This window comes from Ornithorhynchus anatinus, chromosome X2 (assembly GCF_004115215.2).
Source record: "Ornithorhynchus anatinus isolate Pmale09 chromosome X2, mOrnAna1.pri.v4, whole genome shotgun sequence".
NCBI lineage: Eukaryota > Metazoa > Chordata > Mammalia > Monotremata > Ornithorhynchidae > Ornithorhynchus > Ornithorhynchus anatinus.
The window spans coordinates 8,714,754-8,735,945 of NC_041750.1; the positions used below are offsets into that span (position 1 = coordinate 8,714,754).

General features: G+C 53.7%; 1 protein-coding gene across 12 annotated transcripts in view; it reads left to right on the forward strand.

Moving 5' to 3' along the window:
* Positions 1-21,192, forward strand: part of CACNA1A (calcium voltage-gated channel subunit alpha1 A) — a 187,571-nt gene that overhangs the window by 101,796 nt on the left and 64,583 nt on the right. For all 12 annotated transcript variants that reach the window (XM_029052646.2, XM_029052655.2, XM_039910448.1 and 9 more), the window contains exons 12-23: positions 3,235-3,347; positions 3,743-3,855; positions 4,257-4,388; positions 6,031-6,103; positions 6,785-6,902; positions 7,097-7,164; positions 11,142-11,248; positions 12,119-12,958; positions 15,112-15,587; positions 16,282-16,420; positions 17,087-17,216; positions 20,658-20,717. In XM_029052646.2, the coding sequence (XP_028908479.2) occupies positions 3,235-3,347; positions 3,743-3,855; positions 4,257-4,388; positions 6,031-6,103; positions 6,785-6,902; positions 7,097-7,164; positions 11,142-11,248; positions 12,119-12,958; positions 15,112-15,587; positions 16,282-16,420; positions 17,087-17,216; positions 20,658-20,717 (2,369 nt within the window). The remainder of the gene's footprint in view (positions 1-3,234; positions 3,348-3,742; positions 3,856-4,256; positions 4,389-6,030; positions 6,104-6,784; positions 6,903-7,096; positions 7,165-11,141; positions 11,249-12,118; positions 12,959-15,111; positions 15,588-16,281; positions 16,421-17,086; positions 17,217-20,657; positions 20,718-21,192) is intronic.

Here is a 21,192-nt window from a genome sequence, read left to right on the forward strand (position 1 = left end):
TAGTCTTTCCCATTCTGTTGTTTTCTTTGCTTCTGAATCTCCTCCTCCTCGTTTCTTTTGTTTCTCAGTAGCTTTTTCTGCGGCACGCCACTCGTTCCTGCAGGTTCCTTGTTTCTCCTGCATCTACCTTTTCTTTTCTGTGCCTTTCTTTTCCCTCCCAGGGTCTTGTTGACCGGCATGAGCCAGAACCGGGCAGCAAAGACATCTGGGATCTGTTCCTTCTATGCATCCCTGCCCCTCTGCCACTAACTTCCTGCCCCTAACTCAGCAAGCCGTGCCCCGTACGGCTCAGCCGAGGCACTTGTTGTGATTGTCAAGTGTTTAGAGCTCCCCGAGGGGTGGCCACCAGTCTCGGTATTTTCTCCACTGTGGCCCGTTTATCCCCTGGCTTTCTCTCCCTCTGATCCTGTCTTTGACTTGCCCTCTCCTCCTTGGTATGTGTTCTTTTATCTTATGTGTGTCTGCTGTGTGACCTTGGGCAAGTCATCTCACTTCTCTGTGCCTCAGTTACCTCATCTGGAAAATGGGGATTGAGACTGTGAGCCCCATGAGGGGCAGGGACCGCGGCCAACCCGATTTGCTTGTAACCACCCCACCGCATAGTGTGGCGCCTGGCACATAGTAAGTGCTTAACAAATACTATTATTATTATTATTTCTACTTCTCTGGCTCATTGCTGACAGGGGCACCCTCGGGAGCCGAGAGGGGGCTGCTCCTTACACCCGGTCCAGCCCAACATTCCAGGCTCAGTGGGCAGAGAGAGTCGGGGTAAAGGAGAAGGCTGACGTGACATCTGAGAGATCAGCCTTTGTTGTGGGCCACCTATCTCCTGCTGTAGCTTCCTCTTGCCGGTGCCAATAACACTGTGTACTTTTTGGTGGAGATGAGAGGCCCCCTGAGATCAGAGCTAAGCAAACACCCAAGGTGGGGTCAGGGGAGGAGAGGAGGTTAAAGGTACGGAGATTAAAACGAGGAGCTTCGGGCAATCAATAAGCACTTTAAATGGAAGTGCCAGAATAAGAAACTTGGAGAGGAGTCGAGGGAAGTTTCTTCCCCTGTAAGGATCTCAGTCAGGGTGGGGACATTTTTGCGCCGGGCAAGTCACTTCACTTCTGTGAGCCTCAGTTGCCTCATCTGGAAAATGGGGATTGAGACTGTGAGCCCCAGGTGGGACAGGGACTGCGTCCAACCCGATTTGCTTGTATCCACCCCAGTGCCTGGCACATAGTAAGCGCTTACCAAATACCACAATTGTCATCATCGTCGTAATTACTGTTGGCGTCTGCCTAGTAGAAAGTGAACTCAGGACTCCCCAGAAGCCGTGGCGTGCTCACACCTGCCTGCTGGGCTACCCCGGGCTGCACTCCGCAGCACAGCTCCAATCTGGGTCGTGATGGATTGGTTCAACTCCGAGCTACGGGAAGTGAATTTGGTGACTTGTGCCAAGGGGCTGCTCTTTGCTTGGCTTTGGATTCTGTGCCCCAGAGCAGCCCAGGGTGGCGGAGAGCTGATGACAATGGTTGGCCAGCAGGAAAACCTGCCTTTCACGGGTAGATCTGGGGTCCTAGGATAAAATGATATCCCGTCCCTTGTGATTTTTATTTCTTCTTCTCCCTTGGGCTGGCTTTTTGACGCCACGAAGCATGGGTAGGAGAGGGCAGGTCCTCTTTCCAGGGCCCTGACCCAGTTCCAACTTAGGTAATTGCATTCTGTATCCCTGAAGACGCCTTGTAAATGAAGATTCTTCACTTCCTGTCCTATACTTCTGTGTTAGTGGAATTGTTGGGGGGAGAAGGCGTTGAAGGGAAAGGTACTGCTTTCTTCCTAGCCATCTCCTGCCTTTCAGGACTCGGGGATGGGATCGACTCACTGTAATGCATTAAGCAATTCCATAAAAATCCCTTTATAACAAAACTCCCGGTGGTTTTCGCATTGGTTCCAGCGATCTACTCCGTCGTTGAAAACATTTTTCAAAGACCTCTGTACAACTAGCCCCGTACGGGGCAGGGGCTGTGTCCAATCTTGTATCTACTCCAGAGTTGAACACAGTGCTTTGACATAAAGAGGCAGTGTGGCTTATTGAAAAGAGCAGGTTCCTGGGAGTCAGAAGACCTGGGTTCTAATCCCGGCTCTGCCAAATGCTCGCCGTGTGACCTTGGGCAAGTCACTTAGCTTCTCCATGCCTCAGTTCTCCTATACTCCCTCCTACTTAGATTGTGAGCCCCATGTGGGCAGGGACTGTATCCAACATCATTCACTTGTATCTACCCCAGCGCTTAGAACAGTGTTGGGCACCTAGTAAGCGCTCAGTAAATACCATGAAAAAAAAAGGTAAGCACTCAGTAGATACTATAGTTACTCAATTCTCCCATATAATCAATTCCCCGACGGCTAAAGTTGTTCTCTTTGGATTTGCTATAGAGAAGTTTCATTGTATATAGTAATGCCTCTCAAAAGAACACCGCGGTGATTAGTTTTTATGGGTTTTTTTAATTTATCAAAGTGATTTCCCCCCACCCGTTACCCTGGGAAAGGGATGAGATTTAAAATAAGAGTGCTAGTGAAAGACTCCGAAATCCAGCTTGATTCAAATTTAGCGCACGGTTGGATTTCCAGAACCTTCTCGGCCGATCAGTGTGAGTGTCTAGAGGGGGGAGAAGATTAGAGAGGTAAAGGGGGAAAACTTAAAGATGTTAGGTGAGCTATCCCTAATCATTAAGATGGATGTCGTCATCGCAGAGTTCCTTCAGACATCCAGTTGCCACTGACAGGGCGGAATTGCGAGAAGGGTGGTATTTTTGTTCTCGTGCCCTACGTGAGCAGGGATGCACGTCCTGAGATGATCACTAAAGGGCAGGGATTGCCCTCCTGGTCCTACAGAGGGGAGTGTGAGGCCCCGGGAAGTAAATGCAAGCTCCTGGAGGGCAGGGATCGCGTCCGTCTACCGTCTTTATCGTACTCTCCCGGGCGCTTAGTCTGGTGCTCTGCACACAGTAAGCGCTCAGGGTGTCCGTCAGTTGAAGTACCCGCACTGAGTCAGTGACGAGGCCTCAGGTAGAATTCGAAACACCCAGTTCACCGAATCCACTAGAGTCCCGTTGCCTGCCAAAACAGGACAGGAATGACGGAGAAGAATTGCCCCCGGGAGCTGGATAGAGGAGGGCTTGGTTTCCTCTTGGGCTCGGAGTTTCTAGGAGCTGACCTCTTCCTCCGTATCTTGCCTCTTTCTTCCAGACTATGCAGAATTCATTTTCTTAGGACTCTTTATGTCCGAAATGTTTATAAAAATGTACGGGCTCGGGACGAGGCCTTACTTTCACTCCTCCTTCAACTGCTTTGACTGTGGGGTAAGTTTTGTGCCCTTCCCCCCCCCCCCCGCCCCCCTTGGTTTATAATCAATCAGTCAACTAGTTGTATTGCACTGTCTGCTCAGTTGTTGCCCCAAATTCAGCTGGGGGAGGGGGTGGAGAAGCTAGGGAAATGTTCAAACGTGAGTGTGTGTCTGGGCTCAAGCGTGGGAAAAGGCGGGCAGAGGCCTGGAAGAGAAAATGTTCACCTGAACCGACGGTGAGCTGGGAAATAGTCTACAAAGACATCGGGCCTCCCCGCCACATTTCCCATCCCGCAACAATGCCTTCAATGTCCCTAGGGAAGGCCTTTCCACTCCCAACCCCGGCACCGAAAGGGAATCTCTGGGGAAAGCTGAGCTGCTGCTCTAACTGGCTGCTTTGCTTTGGGTCAGGTTATCATAGGAAGCATCTTTGAGGTGATCTGGGCCGTAGTGAAACCTGGAACGTCCTTTGGAATCAGTGTGTTACGAGCTCTCAGGTTATTGCGTATTTTCAAAGTCACGAAGTAAGTCCACTGTATTTTCTGCTCCTCTGAAATTAGCAGCCAGTGCAGTGTCTATCGGGCGTTGGGGTGGGGGAGGGAAGGAAGGGGAAGGGAGAGGGGGAAAGTGGGGGAGAGAGGTCGTCTGGGAATTTGCCTGTCCCCTAAGTGGTTATTCGATCGTATTTACTAAGCGCTTACTATGTGCAGAGCACTGTATTAAGCGCTTGGAAAGTACAATTCAGCAACAAATCATGATGGCCCTTGACCGTACAGGCCAGGGGAAGCAGAGAGGGATCCCCACAGCCCACTTGACTGCTAACTCCCCGGTCACTCTGAGCGGCTTGTGGTCTGGCTTTACGGGTGGCGTCTGAGCGGTGCCGGGCTTCTCAGTCATTCCCAAGTCTTTTGGTGTCTATTTGCAGATACTGGGCTTCTCTCAGGAACCTGGTTGTGTCTCTCCTGAACTCCATGAAGTCCATCATCAGCTTGTTGTTCCTCCTTTTCCTCTTCATTGTTGTGTTTGCCCTTCTGGGAATGCAGCTCTTCGGAGGCCAGTGAGTGCCAAATACTTGGATTTCGAACCCCCCGCGGCTCACTGATGAAAGTCTTGAGGTTTCCCTTTAGCCTGTTGCCTTCTGTCTGCCGGCCTCAGATCTGCCGGGCTGGCAGATCTCGAGATCTGCTAGGGGAACTTGGGCAAGTAGCTTAACTTCTCTGTGCCTCGGATCCCTCATCTAGAAGGTGGGGGTTAAGACTGCCAGTCAGTAAATTGTATTTATTGAGCGCTCACTGTGAGTAGAGCACTGTACTCAGCACTGGGGAGAGTGGCTTAGTGGAAAGAGCGTGGGCTTGGGAGTCAGAGGTCACGGGTTCTGATCCCGGCTCCGCCACTTGTCAGCTGGGTGACTTTGGGCAAGTCGCTTCACTTCTCTCTGCCTCGGTGACCTCATCTGTAAAATGGGGATGAAGACTGTGAGCCCCGCATGGGACAACCTGTTAACCTTGTATCTGTCCCAGTGCTCAGAACAGTGCTTGGTGCATAGTAAGCACTTAACAAATACCATCATTAGTATTATTATTATTATTACACTATAATAGACACATTCTGTGCCCTCAGTGAGCTTTCAGGGTAAAGAGGGAGACAGACACTAATATAAACATGGGATTGGGGCTAAATATGAGACTGTGAGCCTCAAGTGGGACACGGACTGTGTCCGACCTGATTAACTTGTCTCTGCCACAGCGCTTAGTACAGTGTCTGGCACATAGTAAGTGCTTAAAAAATGCCATTTAAAAAAAATAGGAATGCAGAGTTATAGTAGTCACCATCAGGTGGGTTTTGCTAAGCCGAGGCACCAAGCTCTGCTCCTCTCTACGCAGACGATGGGACCAGAATAACTGCAGAACAGCCTAGCGGAAAGACCTCGGGCCGGGGAGTAGAAGATTCTGGGTTCTAATCCAGGCTCTGTCACTTGTCTGCTGTTTGTGCCTTGGACAAGTCAATTAACTTCCCTGTGCCTCAGTTTCCTTTACTGTAAAATGAGGATTCGGTATATGTTCTGCCTCCTACTGAGGCTGTGCGAAGAGGGGCTGTGTCTGACTCGATTAACTTGTATCTACTCCAGCGCTTAGAACAGTGCTTGACGCGTCGTAAACGTTTAACAAATACCATAAAAAAAGCAAAAAACAACTGTGTTCCACTACTAAGCTTGTGCCATTCCCTGGGGATTTGGAGTGCCACTCTAGATTTCATCATGGATTTCTCTGTCATTGCTATGAGAAGCTGGTATTTTAAGCTTCTTCCCTGTAGCTGAGAGCCAGCCCCGGGGAGTGGGGGGGGGGGGGGGGGGGCAGGTGGGGAATGGAAAAAAGGAATAGCAGGAGCTGTGGGTTTGGCACATGATCAGTCGATCAACCCATGGTATTTATTGAGCGCTTACTGTGTGCAGAGCACTGTACTAGCCTACGGGAAAAGTAGTGTAATAGAGTTGGTAGATGTGATCCCTGCCACGAGGAACTTTAAGTCTACAGGAGGAGATAGACGTTAACAGAAGATACGGACAGGGGAAATCATAGGGTATAAGGATATGGACATGAGTACTGTGGGACCGGGGTGAGTAGCGAAGTGCCGAAGGGGTACGTAGCCAAGTGCGTAGTCGACACAGATCTAGTGGCTTTGCGTTTTCCTCTGTGCAGGTTCAATTTTGATGATGGAACTCCTCCTACCAATTTTGACACTTTCCCAGCAGCAATAATGACAGTATTTCAGGTATGATTTCTGTCCCTTCCCGCTCGCCCACCTTGTTCTCCCGAAGAGGGGCGCGTTCACCTCCTTGCCGGGGAATGTGACTCTTCTGTAACCTATTTAAGTGCCGCAGGAGATCTCGAGAAGATTGGCTCGCGCCAAGGCCCCGGTGGAAGGGCAAGCCTGAGGCCCGATCTCGGACTGCCCTCTTCAACTCAACTAGGGTCCGGTTTTAGGGCTCTAAGGCGGATGGTGATTTCATAAGCAGACTCCAGCTTTGGTTCCAAATTCTAGGGTCAGTGGAAGAAAAGGCAGAGAGAGTGAGAAAAAGGTGTTCTTCTCCCCTCCGGGCCAAGTACCTCAGATCTGAAAGCCCCTGGGTGGATTTCCATGTTCTGGTTAACCCTGCCAGAATTTCCAGTGGAAAGCATCCGTGAGCTAAAAGGCGCAGGAAGATGGAATTTGGATGGGAGAGTGGGAGTAGAAGGGGAGAGAGATGAACAGAGCCTAAAAGCAAGAGGTTTTCATACAATCCTGGGGCCCCTTTCTCCGGATGAAATATGACCCAGCTGGGCCACCCGTGCCCGCGGGTGGCCCCGGACTGTGCCTGCTGTGCTTCAGCTGAAGGAATTCCTCCCCTCTGACTGTGAACTGGGTGGGGACCTGGGGGCGGGGGGTTGTTTTTTTCTCTTTTTCATCTTTCAGATCTTGACTGGAGAAGATTGGAACGCGGTGATGTACGACGGGATTAAATCTCAGGGGGGTGTCAAACGGGGCATGGTATTCTCAATCTATTTCATTGTGCTGACACTGTTTGGGAACTGTATCCTTTGACGTCACCTCGCGCGGACCTGAAGGGATCGAAGAGGAAGGGGAGCTGGGGCCCACCCATGGGCGTGCCTGGGCGGAGGGTGGGTATGGTCATGGGCGCTGGCAGGTACGAGAGAGGACGGGACGCCTGAGGACCGGGGCTTGTCGGGCGCCGGCGGCGGTTTCCTTGACTCGCTTGCTCACCAGACACCCTGCTGAATGTGTTCTTGGCTATCGCAGTGGATAACCTGGCCAACGCGCAGGAGCTCACCAAGGTGGAGGCGGTGGGAGAATGTTTCTCTGGCAAAGTTACCACCTGCTCGTGCCAGATCAGGACGGTGCAGTGCAGGGGGAGCTGAGAGGCAGGAGGAGCCGAAAGAAGCCGCTCTTCTGTACATTCGGGCTGGCGGGATCGGGAGAGCCTAGTCCCTGCATCCAGGATGTCAGGAGAAGGAATCACTCTGGAAAAGAGATGTAGGCTACACTCAGGGGGCCCATCCCACTCAGGGTCAGAGAGGCCGGGAGGTGGCCGGGCTCAGACAGTTCTCAAACGGCTTCTAGGGCGACAAGTGGTCCCCCCAGGGAGCTCCGGTCTCTATGCCATCATTCCTCACCTGGAGCCAGCGAATGGGTCGGGCCCATGGCTTTTCACTGGGCTCTTGTGATGTGAAAGTTGCTTCTCTAGGATTGTCTGAGGGGAGTGGTGGGAGAAGCGCTGTCCCGGCGAAAATCCTTTTTTTTGCTAAGCGCTTACTGTGTGCCAGGCACCGTACTAAGCCCTGGGGTATATACAAGGTAATTGAGTTGGACACAGTTCCTGTCCCACACTGGGCTCACAGTCTTAATCCCCGTTTTTTACAGATGAGGTAACTGAGGCCCAGAGAAGTAAAATGACTTGCCCCAAGTCACCCAGCAGACACGTGGCGGAGCCGGGATCAGAACCCAGGTCCTTCTGACTTCTGGGCCCGTGCTCTATCCGCTAGGCCATGCCGCTTCTCTGAATCCTCCACCCCAAGAAGAAATTTTAACCCCCAAATGCTGAAAGGCGGTCTCTTCCCACGACCCCCCAAAACCCGTGCTCCACAACTCCAAGGGCAACCAGGCGTAGGTCACCCCTTCCTCTGGCTTGGAGCGGCGAGGGACCTGACTCGAGCCCTGGGCAGCTTCCCTGGAGTCGGCCGCTGCTCAGTTGGATGGAAAGCACTCTGTGCCACGTCCTCCGGGAGCGGGGGCCGCAGAGCTCTGATTTTTGCCTCTGGGCACCTGGGAGATCATTCTGGGTGACGGTGGTGCGGCAGTCCCTCGAATGAACTACCCTGCTTCGGCCAGCCAGCTAAGCCACACGAGGCAGGGCTTAGACCTCCTGGGGAACCGACCCCCTTCACGGACCTATTGCGGGGTCATCGAGGTGAGCGCTCCCCTACCTCTGCATGGACCTTTCTGGGCCGGAAGCGTTCCGAGCTCTGGGGAACGGTAGAGGGTGAGGCTCGGAACTGGGGGCGTGCGGCACCCGTTTTGTCAGCCCCCCTCTTAGGGACCGACCCCACCGAGAAGGCTGAGAGCTCAGCCCCAGGCTCCCCGGCGAAGGGATTTTTTAATTTTTTTTTTGCCCCGGTGGAAGGTTCTAGCGTTAAAACGCTTTTTTAATTGGGGACCCAGAGTGGTGCTTGGCAGAGCCTTTGCCAAAGGCAAAGGGGGCTAGTGGGATTCCTCACGCTTATGATACGATGAATCTTCCTAATTGAAGGGACATGAGGCCCGGAGATTGGCTGGAGCTAGCAGGGGCTCAGTTATTGCTATAATGTCATTAGGGCTGATCTTGCCGGTAGGCAGGGGGATGGTGGCTCACTCTCTGAAAGGACGCGGCTCTTTCTGGCCTAGGCTAGTCCACTGACAGAGCTCATTGACCCAAGGGTAGCCTCGGGGCCCGAGAGCTTTTATGAGCCTCCCCGACCCCCACCAAACTGCTAGTAGCTGCTGGTCGGCAGATTTATTCTAGGATTGGGCGGTGTTGGGGGGGGGGGGAGGGGGGCCTTGAAAAAGAGAACAATCAGTCAAATCTGCCTCTTTTTCCAAAGGCCTCTTGAGCCCAGCCCAGACGGTCTCCAAGCGTCCAACCTTTCCAAGCAGGGTCCTTTTAAAGGCTTGGGAAGCAGTGTAAGTAGTGGAAAGGTCCCGAGAGAGGGAGTCAGAAGACCCAGGTTCCAATCCCAGTTCTGCTGTGTCACCTTGGGCAAGTCACTTAACCTCTCTGGGCCTCAGTTTCCTCACCTGTAAAATAGAGGCGAGATATCTGCCCTCCCTCTTAAATTGCCAAGCCCGTGTGGGACCGGGCCTGGGTCTGATCCGATGATCTTGTGCTACCCTCGCACAGAGTGAGCGCTTAATAAATTCCATAACAGCCATCATCACGACTGCGTGGGTACCCTGCCAGATGTTTGGGGAATTTCGATACTGCCTATCTTTGGATCTGGAGTTCTCACTTGTAATAATAATAATTTTGGTATTTGTTAAACGCTTACTATGTGCCGCGCACTGTTCTAAGCGCTGGGTAGATACCAGGTAATTAGGGTGTCCCATGTGGGGCTCACAGTCTTCATCCCCATTTTACAGATGAGGGAACTGAGGCACGGAGAAGTTAAGTGACTTGCCCAAAGTCGCACAGCTGATAAGTGGCAGAGCCGGGATTAGAACCCACGGCCTCTGACTCCCAAGCCCGGGCTCTTTCCACTGAGCCACGCTGCTTCTCGATACTTGTATGCGTATCATTCACGCTCCAAGGGATAAAAGTTGTTGAAGAGAGTTTGCACCCTAAACAAGGAGACTATTGAAGTGTTAGGCGATCTGGTGGGGGGAGGGAGGCTTGTATGATTTTTTTTTTTCCAGGGGTGTTTATTGAGCACTTACTGCGTGCAGAGCACTATACTAAGCGCTTGGGAAAGTACAGTACAATAGAGCTGGTAAACACGAAGAGCTTACGCTCTATAGAACAGCGGTTTCAGTGGAAAGTTCTGAACGACAGCCCAGCCACCTGCAGCGTCGTCTTGGGGAGCCGAACGGCACTGCAGTTGAGGCAACACGAACGAAACCTAGGCCCCCTTTTTGACTGGGTTGTAAAGTAGAGTTATAACCCAGGCCGAGGGAGAACGCTCTCTCCTTAAGAGTAACGGGACTCGCCTATCCTCGACTCCCGTAGACGAGAAATGTTTTGGATCTCCCCCCCGCCCTTGGCTAGCAAAGGGCCGCAGATCCCGTGGGAAGAGGACCGTGGCCCGGAATCATTCCCCGGGGTCTGGTCTCGACGTCCGGAATCACCGGACGTCTCTGGGGGTTTCCCATAGGGAAAGCCGGATCGTTGAGATCTTCCGGCAGAGGGGAATGACCCCGGTTCCTAGGCAGAAGTCATCACCGCCACTTGCTGGTTCCCAGTGTCCCCGAGGTGGCAGGGGAGAGAGGGGGAGCACGCAGAGGGATCGTCTCTTAGAAGGAGGGTGGCTGAGCTGTGTCCACCTCCCCGTTGAGCCGACGAGGAATGTCCTGATCTGGCTGCTTCCTAGGTGGTAACATTGCTTCCTTATCGTAAATATCTATGTTTGTCGCTGACTGCAAGGGGAATGCATTGGAGTGGCATGACTCTTATCAGTGGGGTTTGTTCTGTCCGTCTGTTTTCGTTTTCTGTTTTACGAATAAGGGACTGTATGGAGGCTGAAGATGGATTAAAAGTCCAAAACGTCTTTTTATGTGTGTATTTAAAAAAAAAAATGTCATTTTTACGCCCCTTCCGCGTCTCTGCAGCTGGCACTCCCCCTGGGGAGCCAGTTGCATTGGCACTCCCTCCTTCCCTCCCCCGCCGAAAGGAACCCTAGCCCACCTGGACACGATCTGAGACCCGGCTCCCCCGGAGCATGATGGGCTGCAGAAGGAGCCTCGTGAGCGTGTTGCCGTCCGCTCCCCATGCGTGCAGGACCCATTTGGTGTTTTAATTTCTTGGAGAGAGCTGCGAGAAATCAGAAAACAGAAGGGAGGCTCTCTTTCCATTTGGCTGCATCTGGGCAAGATTTTCACATTAACAAAAGAAAACATCGTGGAAGACCTCTTTGGGGGGGACTTCTTTTTTCTTTTTTTCGTTTTTTCTTTTTTTCTAAGAAGGCGTTGGAGGAGGGTTAGGTGTCGGTGGTTCATTTTAGGGCAAGAGGTCAGGGTCAAAATCCTGTTTTGTGGTCCGTGAACATGGAACATGTGTATCCTTTAGGATGAACAAGAGGAGGAGGAAGCAGCCAACCAAAAACTTGCGCTACAGAAAGCGAAGGAGGTGGCAGAAGTGAGTCCATTGTCTGCAGCCAACATGTCTATAGCAGTGTAAGTGCCAGCAATACCTGTATGAGTTCCCACTTCCGGACAGAAACCTAGGGAAAAATCCCAAAGGGCCCGAGGCTCTTTCCCCACGGACAGTCTGGATGTGCCCAGGCCCCAGGATGAGCAAGGAGGCAAGAGACTCCTTGCTCATCTTTTGATGATTCTCTTGGCATTCATGGCTCCAGGCCACAAAACTCCCACCGACCCCATCTCCTACAGGGTCAAGCTGGGGCTGCGAGTGGGGTCAGGGGTCCTTTTCTCCTGTTCCCAACATGGAAGAGTGGGGAACCATCAACCACCCCCCCCCATAAGTGGGGCCCTCTCACTTGGGCCTAGTCTCTATCCATAGCAGGTCCTCAAGGAAAACGGTTCCTGGCAGCAGGGAGACCACTTACATGAGAAGCGGCGTGGCCTAGAGGAAAGAGCCCTGGCCTAGGAGTCGGAGGACCCGGGTTCTAATCCTGGCTCCGCCACTTGTCTTCTGTGTGACTTCGGGCCAGTCACTTAACTTCTCTGTGCCCCAGTTTCCTCATCTGGAAAATGGCGGTTCAGTGCCCCATCTCCCTCCGCCTTAGGCTGTGAGCCCCATCTGGGGCAGGGACCGTGTCCGACCTGGTTTCCTCGTACCTACCCCAGCGCTTAGTACAGTGGTTGGCCCTTTGTAAGCGCTTAACGAATACCCCACTTACGACTGAGGGCCCTGCGTGCGGGGAACGGCCCGGCGACCGCCTTCCCTGGAGAACTTCAGAAGAGGCCTCGGCGGACCGGGGTGGGTTTAGGGTGCTGCTGCCCGGAGGCAAGGAGATCGGGGAGCCGACCTCTGCCTGGGCCTCTCCAGCCTGGCCACCGTCTAACGCCATGGTTCCGTTCCAGGAAAGAGCAGCAGAAGAACCAAAAATCCTCCAAGTCGGTATGGGAACAGCGGACGAGCGAAATGCGGAAGCAGAATCTGATGGCCAGCCGGGAGGCCCTGTACAATGAGCTGGATCCCGAAGAGAGATGGAAAGTCTCCTACGCCCGGCATATGCGGCCAGACATCAAGACCCACCTGGATCGGCCCCTCGTGGTGGACCCCCAGGAGAACCGGAACAACAACACCAACAAGAGCCGGCCCAGCGACCCTTCTGTGGACCAGCGGCTCAGCCAGCAGCGCGCGGAAGACTTCCTGAGGAAGCAGGCCCGCTACCACGACCGAGGCCGGGAGTCCAACGGCTCCCGGAGCTACGAGCGGGCCGACTCGGGGGGCCTGGAGCCCCGGAGGCAGAGGAGCGGCAGCAAGGAGGCTGACCTGAACCGGGAAGGCCCCTATGGGCGGGAGCCAGATTATCACACCGGCGACCGGGACGGAAACCAGGACCGCGGCTTCCGGGAGGGCGGCCTGGAGCACGGCAAGACGGGGGACCCTCACAGGAGGCATCAGCATCGGCAGGGGGGCAGCAAGGAGAGCCGGAGCGGGTCCCCCCGGGCAGGAGAGGGCGAGCGGGAGCCCCGGAGGCATCGGGCCCACCGGCGGGTGGGCGAGGAAGGGGCCGAGGACAGCAACAAGGCAGAGCGGCGCTTCCGGCACCGGGAAGGAAGTCGGCCCGCTCGGGACGGCGAGGGCGAGCAGCAGGATGGGGAGAGGCGGCGGAGGCACCGGCACGCGGCCGCCCAGGCCACGTATGAAACCGAGCCCAAGAGGGATGACAAGGAGCGCCGACACCGCCGGAGAAAGTGAGTCGCTCGACCTGAGGCGGATGGGGCAAACGGGAGCCAGAGGGAGCACGCTGAGGGAGGGCAGGTTCGGGGGGAGGGCCGGGGTGTCGACGGGCAGGATTTATCAAGTGCCCACTGTGTGCAGCCGGGTGGGCTGCTCCAGATTCCCAATTCCCTTGTGTCTCCGGCCTCACCACCGTAAGTGATATTCACATCCGATCAATCTCGCTGTTTTCATTTCCCAGTGGGGTTGGGGTTTTTGTTGTTGATTTTTTTTTCCCCCATCGACCTAGTTTACGTTAATAATGAGAGCTGTCCGCTCTCTCCCCAGCTGTCGGAGACGAGCCCGGCAAGGTCGCGGTGCCTCTCTGCAGCTCCCCGGAGATCTACCGATTCCGGCTGCCGCTGCTGCCCGGCTGCTAGGCCGTCCGGCCGAGGGAGCCGCTTGGACCGGGGCCCGAGGGGAAAACCGAGGCAGAGCAGGCTCCGCCGAGGCTGTGACCTGGGGGGGGGGGCGGGGGGGAACGCTGTAATCACGCCCCTCCCGGCCCCCGGCGTCCCGGGCACTCCCAGTCCCTTCCAGAGGGATCGATCCGTAGCGTGAAGAAGGCGGAGGGGCGTGGCTATAAGGAGGCTTCTGCCACCCCACCGGAGTCTCGGCTCTAGGCTGTTTCCGGGGGAGAGTTCACCCTGGTGGTGGTGCGAGAGTGAACGGCATCCATAACGCGTGATGATGAATGTTATCATTTTGCCCTGCTAATGGATTTCTTTCACTAGAAGAAACCACATTGTGGCCCCGAGAGTTGTTTGCCTGCGGGGAGAGGGGAGGAGATTCAATGTGCAAGTCATTACGGGCTTTTAGCGAAAGCTGCAGTTCAATTCCATGCCAATTTAAAAGTGCGTTCCAGCCGGGGAGGATTTTTGAAGCAGATTCAGAAGGGTCGGCATCAAACAGGGAAGCGTATCCTATGATGAATCTATCGCAGACATGAAATTATGCAGGCCAAGGACAACAGAACTACCAAAGGAGAGGAGCGTTTGGCTTTTGAAAAATTTCAGCCCGAATCGCTAGTAGGAGAAAGCGTGACAGTTCTCTGAATCGTCTGCCTCAGAGAGAACCCCGGTGACGGGCCCGTACCTGTCCACCACCTCGACAATCCGAAGGGACGTGGGGGGCAGCGGGCCCTCTGTGGCAGAGGACGCTGACGATATAAAGGCTTAAGGGAAGCTGTTTTCAAGAAAATGTAGGGCGCTTTGGTAATAAAAGCACCACTTGGAAACACAGGTATTCCGCACCCGCCTCCCTCCCTCCACACACACACACAGAGACTGTGAGTCCATTGTGGGCGGGGATTGTCTCTATTTGTTGCTGAATTGTACTTCCCAAGCGCTTAGTAGGTGCTCTGCACACGGTAAGCGCTCAATAATTATGATTGAATGAATGAACGACCAACAACACACACACTCTCTCACTCTCTCATAGCCACAGGGCCATTCTGCTCAGTAGACTGAGTGCTCCCACTTCTCTCCCAACTTTCTCTGCTGCCTCCCCCCTCCTACGCCGGCTGCTTTGGACCCCCTCCACACTCTCCCCTGACCACCTGGGCCCTCGCTCAGGAACACGAGCGTGACAGGGCACTTCCCCGGGAGGAAAGGGCAGCGACTTGAGAGCGGCTGGCAAGAGCTGCTATTCAGGATCTGCTATGCCTCCATCTCCCTTTTCCTCCCGAAAACAGCGTGGCCCCCCAAACCCTTTCAGATACTTGCTCTGGAGGATTAAAGCGGCCATGCAAATTAACATGAGCTCACAGGCCCAGAACCTGAGGGAAATTTAGGCCAGCCTTGAAAGAAGTCAGGCTACTAGAAAATAGGAGGAGTAATAAAAATGGAAAATAAAGCTCACCTCACAGGAACTGTTCTTCTTAAGGCTGCTCACTGTCCTCGAATGTCCCCCCGCCACCCCCGCCCCCCAAGCTATGACAAATGGTACGTGGGGGCGGGCTGCTGAGAACTCTGCTATTGTATCAAAGTTTGGATGGGCTGAAAGGTTTCTGAAGACCGGATCCCATAGCACAGAAGTTTCAGGCTCACATCTCGCACGGGAACTCCTAGGTAAAAACCATGTTTCCGAACAGTGACGCGGCTCTTTTTCTTTGAATTGTCTACTTTAGAGAAAACCAAGGATCCGGGGTCCCAGTGACAGGCCCGAACCTGTCCACCACCCGGCCAATCCAACAGGACATGGGGCGCCAGGAGCCCCCCTTGGCAGAGGACATTGACAACATGAAGAACAACAAACTGGCCACTACAGAGCCCACCAGCTCCCACAATGCCATTAATGCTGTCAATCCCCAAAGCCCAGCGAAGATGGGCAACCACGCCAACCCCACTCCTCCACGGTCCACCCACGGCCTTCCTGGCCCCCCCAACCAGACTCCCAACCCCCAAAACGCTGCCAATCGCCGGGCGCCCAACAACCCTGGAAACCCCTCTAACCCCGGCCCTCCCAAAAACCCCGATAACAGCCTTATCGTCACCAACCCCAGCACCCAAAACAACCCAGCCAAGACTGCCAAGAAGCCAGAACATACAGCAGTGGATATCCCCGCCACCTTCCCCCCACCCATCAACAACACTGTTGTCCAAGGTAAGACACCCCTCCCCGCCCCGCCTCTGGCCCCCACCATTAGTGGCAAAGCACATTCTACCCTGGAGGGAGTGGGCGGCCAAATCTGGGACTGGGAGCGCCGAACCTGGAGTCGGCACTCCTGCGCCCCGCTCTTGGTTCAAGTAACTGGCTTGCTGAGGAGCCGGGCCAGGAACTTCTTCACTGGCCCTCCCCTTTCCCCCATTTGTAACGGGGAGATTGACCTCCCTCCGGGACATCTGGAGGAGGATGAGTCAGCATCTGCTCTCCAGAAAGGCAAGAGGAAAAGTACATGGTTTAAGTTCCGGGGGCCTCTAGGAGGTTTGGAAGGTTGGACCTCATGATCTGTCCAAGTGGTCGGCGGGATGTCAAAGGCAGTGCTGTTGAAGGGTCGAGTGGTGATTTGGGGTTTTGGGTTCTTTTTTCCCCCAGGCGACCTCCCACTCTTCAGACTTTGCGCTCGCTAGCTGGCTTGGCTCGGCTGGCGTCGTGCAGAGTCACGGAGCTCGAGGCCGCTAGCAGCGGGGAGGGGGAGGGTCTGGGCCCACATGGGGGCTTGTTGCAGCAAATGGTGGCCACTCCGCATCAGAACAACACACAGACCATAGATCCGAGCCGGGTCTTTAGGGCCTAACCTGAGCTTTTAAGTATTTTGGGTGAGTGGTGGATGGGGATTATTTTTTTATTCCAACAGTAAACAAAAATGCCAACCCAGACCCACTGCCAAAAAAGGAAGAGGAGAAGAAAGAAGAGGAGGAGGATGACCTGGGAGAAGATGGCCCCAAGCCCATGCCCCCCTACAGCTCAATGTTCATCCTGTCCACCACCAACCCGTGAGTAATCACTCAACCGATCGACGGCATGTGTTGAGCTCTGGCTGCGGGCAGAGCACTGTACTAAGCGCTCGGGAGAGGACGGAGCAATAAAGTTGGTGGACGCGCTCCCTGCCCACGAGGAGCTTCCAGTCTGCCTGCAACAGGAGAGGCTGACGGTCCAGAGATTGGGTTCAATGCTCCCGTGCTCCCGGCAGGATGTCTGTGGGTGGGGTGGAAGAAAGTCCCAGAGGAAAGGGACGCATCTGCCTGGATCGTTACGTGTCCTCTGTCTGATCCATCTGTTTCCCATTTGCCACATGTCTGCTGTGTGACCTTGGGCAAGTCACTTCACTTCTCTAGACCTCAGCTCCCTCATCTGTAAAATGGGGATGAAGACTATGAGCCCCATGTGGGACGGGGACTGCGTCCAACCTGATTAGCTGGTATCTACCCCGCCGCTTAGAACAGTGTTTGGCACCCAGTAAGCGCTTAACAAGTACCATAATTATTATCATTTGAACGCGGAAGCAGTGGGATTTGAGGGAAACATTTGGGAGGGAAGGGAATGTAGCTTGGCAAATTGGACTAGGATGAAGCAGGATTTGGGAGCCGGGGGTGGGGGATGAAGCCCAACAGAGGCAGGCCCTCGCTGCGCCTGAGCACTTGCGATTTCTCCTCCTCCAGGTTCCGACAACTGTGCCATTACATTGTGAACCTGCGCTACTTTGAGATGTGTATCCTGATGGTGATCGCCATGAGCAGCATCGCCCTGGCCGCTGAAGATCCCGTGCAGCCCAATGCCCCCCGGAACAATGTGAGTCTTGACGCTTTCGCCTCTCCCGGCTCCGTCGCCCCTCCCGGCCACCCGCTCCGTTTCCGAGCAGCTCCGTTTCCGAAACCAATTTACCTCACAGAGGCCGGATTTGAGCAGGAAACCCGTTACCTCTCAGCGCCCCTCAGGGGACAGGAGGAGGGGAGCGTTCTCCGTCCCGCCCTGTCCCCCGCATACAGCCCCGGGGCACCAAATGCAAAACTATGGGCCAGAACCCAAAATCACCTTGAGCGTCCCAAAAGCCTGCTGCTTTCACTGGCGGGGTTAGAATTTAACCGGGATCTGGAGTACGTTCCTCAGTTTGGGGGGCACGGTGCCAGGGAGGCTGAGGGATAACGGCGGGTCAAGTCCTCCTTGAAGCCTGGGCCTCTCATTTACCCAGGTGCCTGGGCAAATTGCCTAATGGCGGATGTGCAGGAGAAGTGAATGTGTGTGAGCAAGGACCCGCGTGCAGGCGTGTACGCGTGCCAGGCCAGCAGTCCGGTTCTGGGGTGGGGAAGTGCGTGTGCGTGCGGGTACCTGGACCGAGAATGTACAAGAGGTGCTGTAGGGCTGGGGCAGCCCAGTTCTAGAAGTTGTTTCCCTTTGCACTCTGTGCTCATAAGCAGCTTAGGTTTCATTCTTGCAACCTTTTCGTTTTTAACTCGAGGCCCTCTGGAGAGGGAGCGATTTGACCTAGAAAAAAGGACTAAAAATCGCTCCAAACTTTGGCAGTAGAAAATACATTTCGGAGAGGATGGTGTGGGTGGGGCGGTGGGTGAGCTTCACCCCCATCCACTTTGCCACGGGCCAGCCTTGTCAACGGCCAGTCTCTGATCCCTCCCCCTTCCAGAAAAAGGTGTGATTCCCTTCTCCTTTTATGAAAATCTGCATCTGCTGTTAAGTAGGTTAGGAGTGAGGCACTGGAGAGGCCCATAAATCACAGGCTGGCGCCCTCACAATCTCTGCAGCTTACCTTGCAATTTCCCGTTTTTTTTGTTTTTCCCAGCTAGACTGGACAGCTCCTGCTGGGGACCTCTGGGGTAGATTGAGTGAAATAATTAGAACACAGCTCCCAAAAGGAGACCAAAAATCAGGTCTTGGCTGAAACCTCTCACACATCTCGGACCGATGAATTCTCAATTTCCATTTCCTTGTTTTCATAACTGGTCTCTCTGGACTGTGCTGGAGGCTGGCTGTTTCCCTCTAAGAGAACCTCTGGTTGGTGCCTGCATCCGGAAGAGTGGGAATTCTGGCCGGTGGCCGGGGCTTAGCCAGAGAGAAGACCAAATAAGGGGCTTTGAACTGAACAGACTGGAGCCTTCCTGTGCCAATCCGTATCCCCAGATTGCTCACCCAACCTCAAGATGCGCACGGCCATCTCAGGCAGGATGTAGGAATCTTTTGTAGGGTTAGGGTTGAGAAGCAGCGTGGCTCAGTGGAAGGAGCGCGGGCTTGGGAGTCAGAGGTCGTGGGTTCTAATCCCGGCTCTGCCACTTATCAGCTGTGTGACTTTGGGCAAGTCACTTAACCTCTCTGTGCCTCAGTTACCTCATCGGTAAAATGGGGATTAAGACTGTGAGCCCCATGGGGTACAACCTGATTGCCTTGTATCTACCTCAGCGCTTAGAACAGTGCTTGGCACATAGCAAGCACTTAAATGCCATCGTTATTATTATTTTGTCCAGTTGAATCATGTGGGATCGCGGAATTATAGAGCCAGAAGGGTCCTTGAAGAGTCATCGAATCCATCCCCCGCTCCGTAGCAGAACTGTCCTTACACCTTCCCAAAATCAGGGGCGGCCTGTCCTTTTTCAAAATTACTCAGCCTTCCTCGGTAATCTAGTCCGAGGCTTTCAAAACCTTCACCATCTCAAACGAGGTGGTGTTTGTAGAGGAAAAAATTTAACTGGATTTTGGCCAAGAGAGGAGTCCAATGTCCTCACTCCGTCAGGTTCCTCCTTGAGGAGAAGCAGTGTGGGTCAGGGAGGGACCGCTGAACTGGGAGGCGGGAGGCCTGGGTCCGTGTACCGGCCCCGGAACTGGCTGTTACTGAGAAGTCGAAGACCTATTTCATGAATCTCCTCGGAGTGAGGCGGGGAGGGAGAAAGAAACCAGCTCTGTATAGATTACTAGGGCTTTTGAAGTAGAACCCTCTGATTTGGTAGCAGGTGAAAACAACATCTTCTCCTTGGGGTTTGGGTTTCTCTCCTGCGTATCTGGAGCATGTGACTCAACATCATTAAGTTCTGACTGAGGTCCTGGGCCCTTAGAGGAGAAGCAGCATGGCCTAGTGGAAAGACCACAGGCCTAGGAGTCAGAGGACCTAGGTGTAATCGCAGCTTTGCCACTTGTCTGGTGGGTGACCTTGGGCAAGTCACTTCACATCTCCGGGCCTCATTTTTCCCCCCTCTGTAAAATGGGGATTGAGACTGTGAGCCCTAGGCAGGACAGGGACTGTGTCCAACCTGATTAGCTTGTATTCATTCATTCAATCGTATTTATTGAGCGCTTACTGTGTGCAGAGCACTCTCCTAAGTGCTTGGGAGAGTACTATATAACAGTAAACAGACACATTCCCTCCCCACAACGAGCTTACAGTCTAGATACAGTCTGTATCTACTCCCATACTTAGTGCAATGCCTGGTACGCAGTAAGCGCTTAACAAATGCCATTTTAAAAAAAAAAAACATGGAGGTTTTGTACCTCCCTCTCTGCAGCTCCACTCTGAGCATCATGCTGGAGTTCACCAAATGGTGAACTGTGTTTGTAACATCACCTCCTGTGCTGGTCCCTCTCTAACTTTCCCAGGCAGGCTGTTTGCTCCCCAGAGGATAAGTAGACCGACCATGGCAGGGTAAGAATAATAAAAATAATAATAATAATGATGGTATTTGTTAAGCGCTTACTATGTGCCAAGCACTGGGTAGATACAAGGTGATCAGGTTGTCCCACGTGGGCGCTCAGTCTTAATCCCCATTTACAGGTGAGGTAACTGAGGCACAGAGAAGTGAAGTGACTTGGCCGAAGTGGCACAGCTGACAAGCGGCGGAGCGGGGATTAGAACCCAAGACCTCTGACTCCCAAGCACATGTTCTTTCTGCTAAGCCACGCTGCTTCTCACAATGATATTTGTTAAACATTTACTATGTGCCAGGAACTGTGCCAAGCACTGGGGTAGATACAAGCAAATCGGGCTGGACGCAGCCCTTTGTCCCACATGGGGCTCTCAGTCTCAATCCCCATTTACAGATGAGGAAACAGAGGCACAGAGAAGTTAAGTGACTTGCCCAAGATCACGCAGCAGACAAGTGACAGAGGGGAGATTAGAACCCACAACCTTCTTCCTCCCAGGCCCTTGCTCTATCCACTACGCCATGCTTCAAATCAACCAGAGTATGACTAAGGAACATGACTCCTATTGTCCTGTTTTCTCTCCTTCAGGTCCTGCGGTATTTTGACTACGTCTTCACAGGTGTCTTTACCTTTGAAATGGTTATCAAGGTAAGTTACGCAAGAGGGAACGTGGGAGCCAAGGCCCCGGGGGATAACTCCAGGAATAGCTGCCCTAGAATAGAAAATAGGATTTAGGTAGCCCAAAAAAAAAGCCCTCCTTGGACTGGGAGAAATCGGATACCTGAAGACGTAGGCCACGGTTCATCCGATTGAAAACAGAGTAGTTACTAAGGTTCTTTCACGGTGGGTCTACAGGTGGGGTTGCTGCCAGAGGCTTCTGAGGGAGACTCTCAGGACTCCGGGAATGCTTTTTGATCCTCCTGAGTACAACGGCCAGGCAGGTGGGGCTTGAGAAAAATGGCATCTGAAGCGGTGAAGAAGGCAGCTCAAATGGACTGGCCTAGTGGGAAAATCGGGGGTCAGCCTGCAGAGTTGGGAGACTTCAATATACTGACTCCTCAGTGCCACGTTGGCTTCTGAAAGAGAAAGCTTAACCCGGACAACACCGAGCCACTTTCTTGAC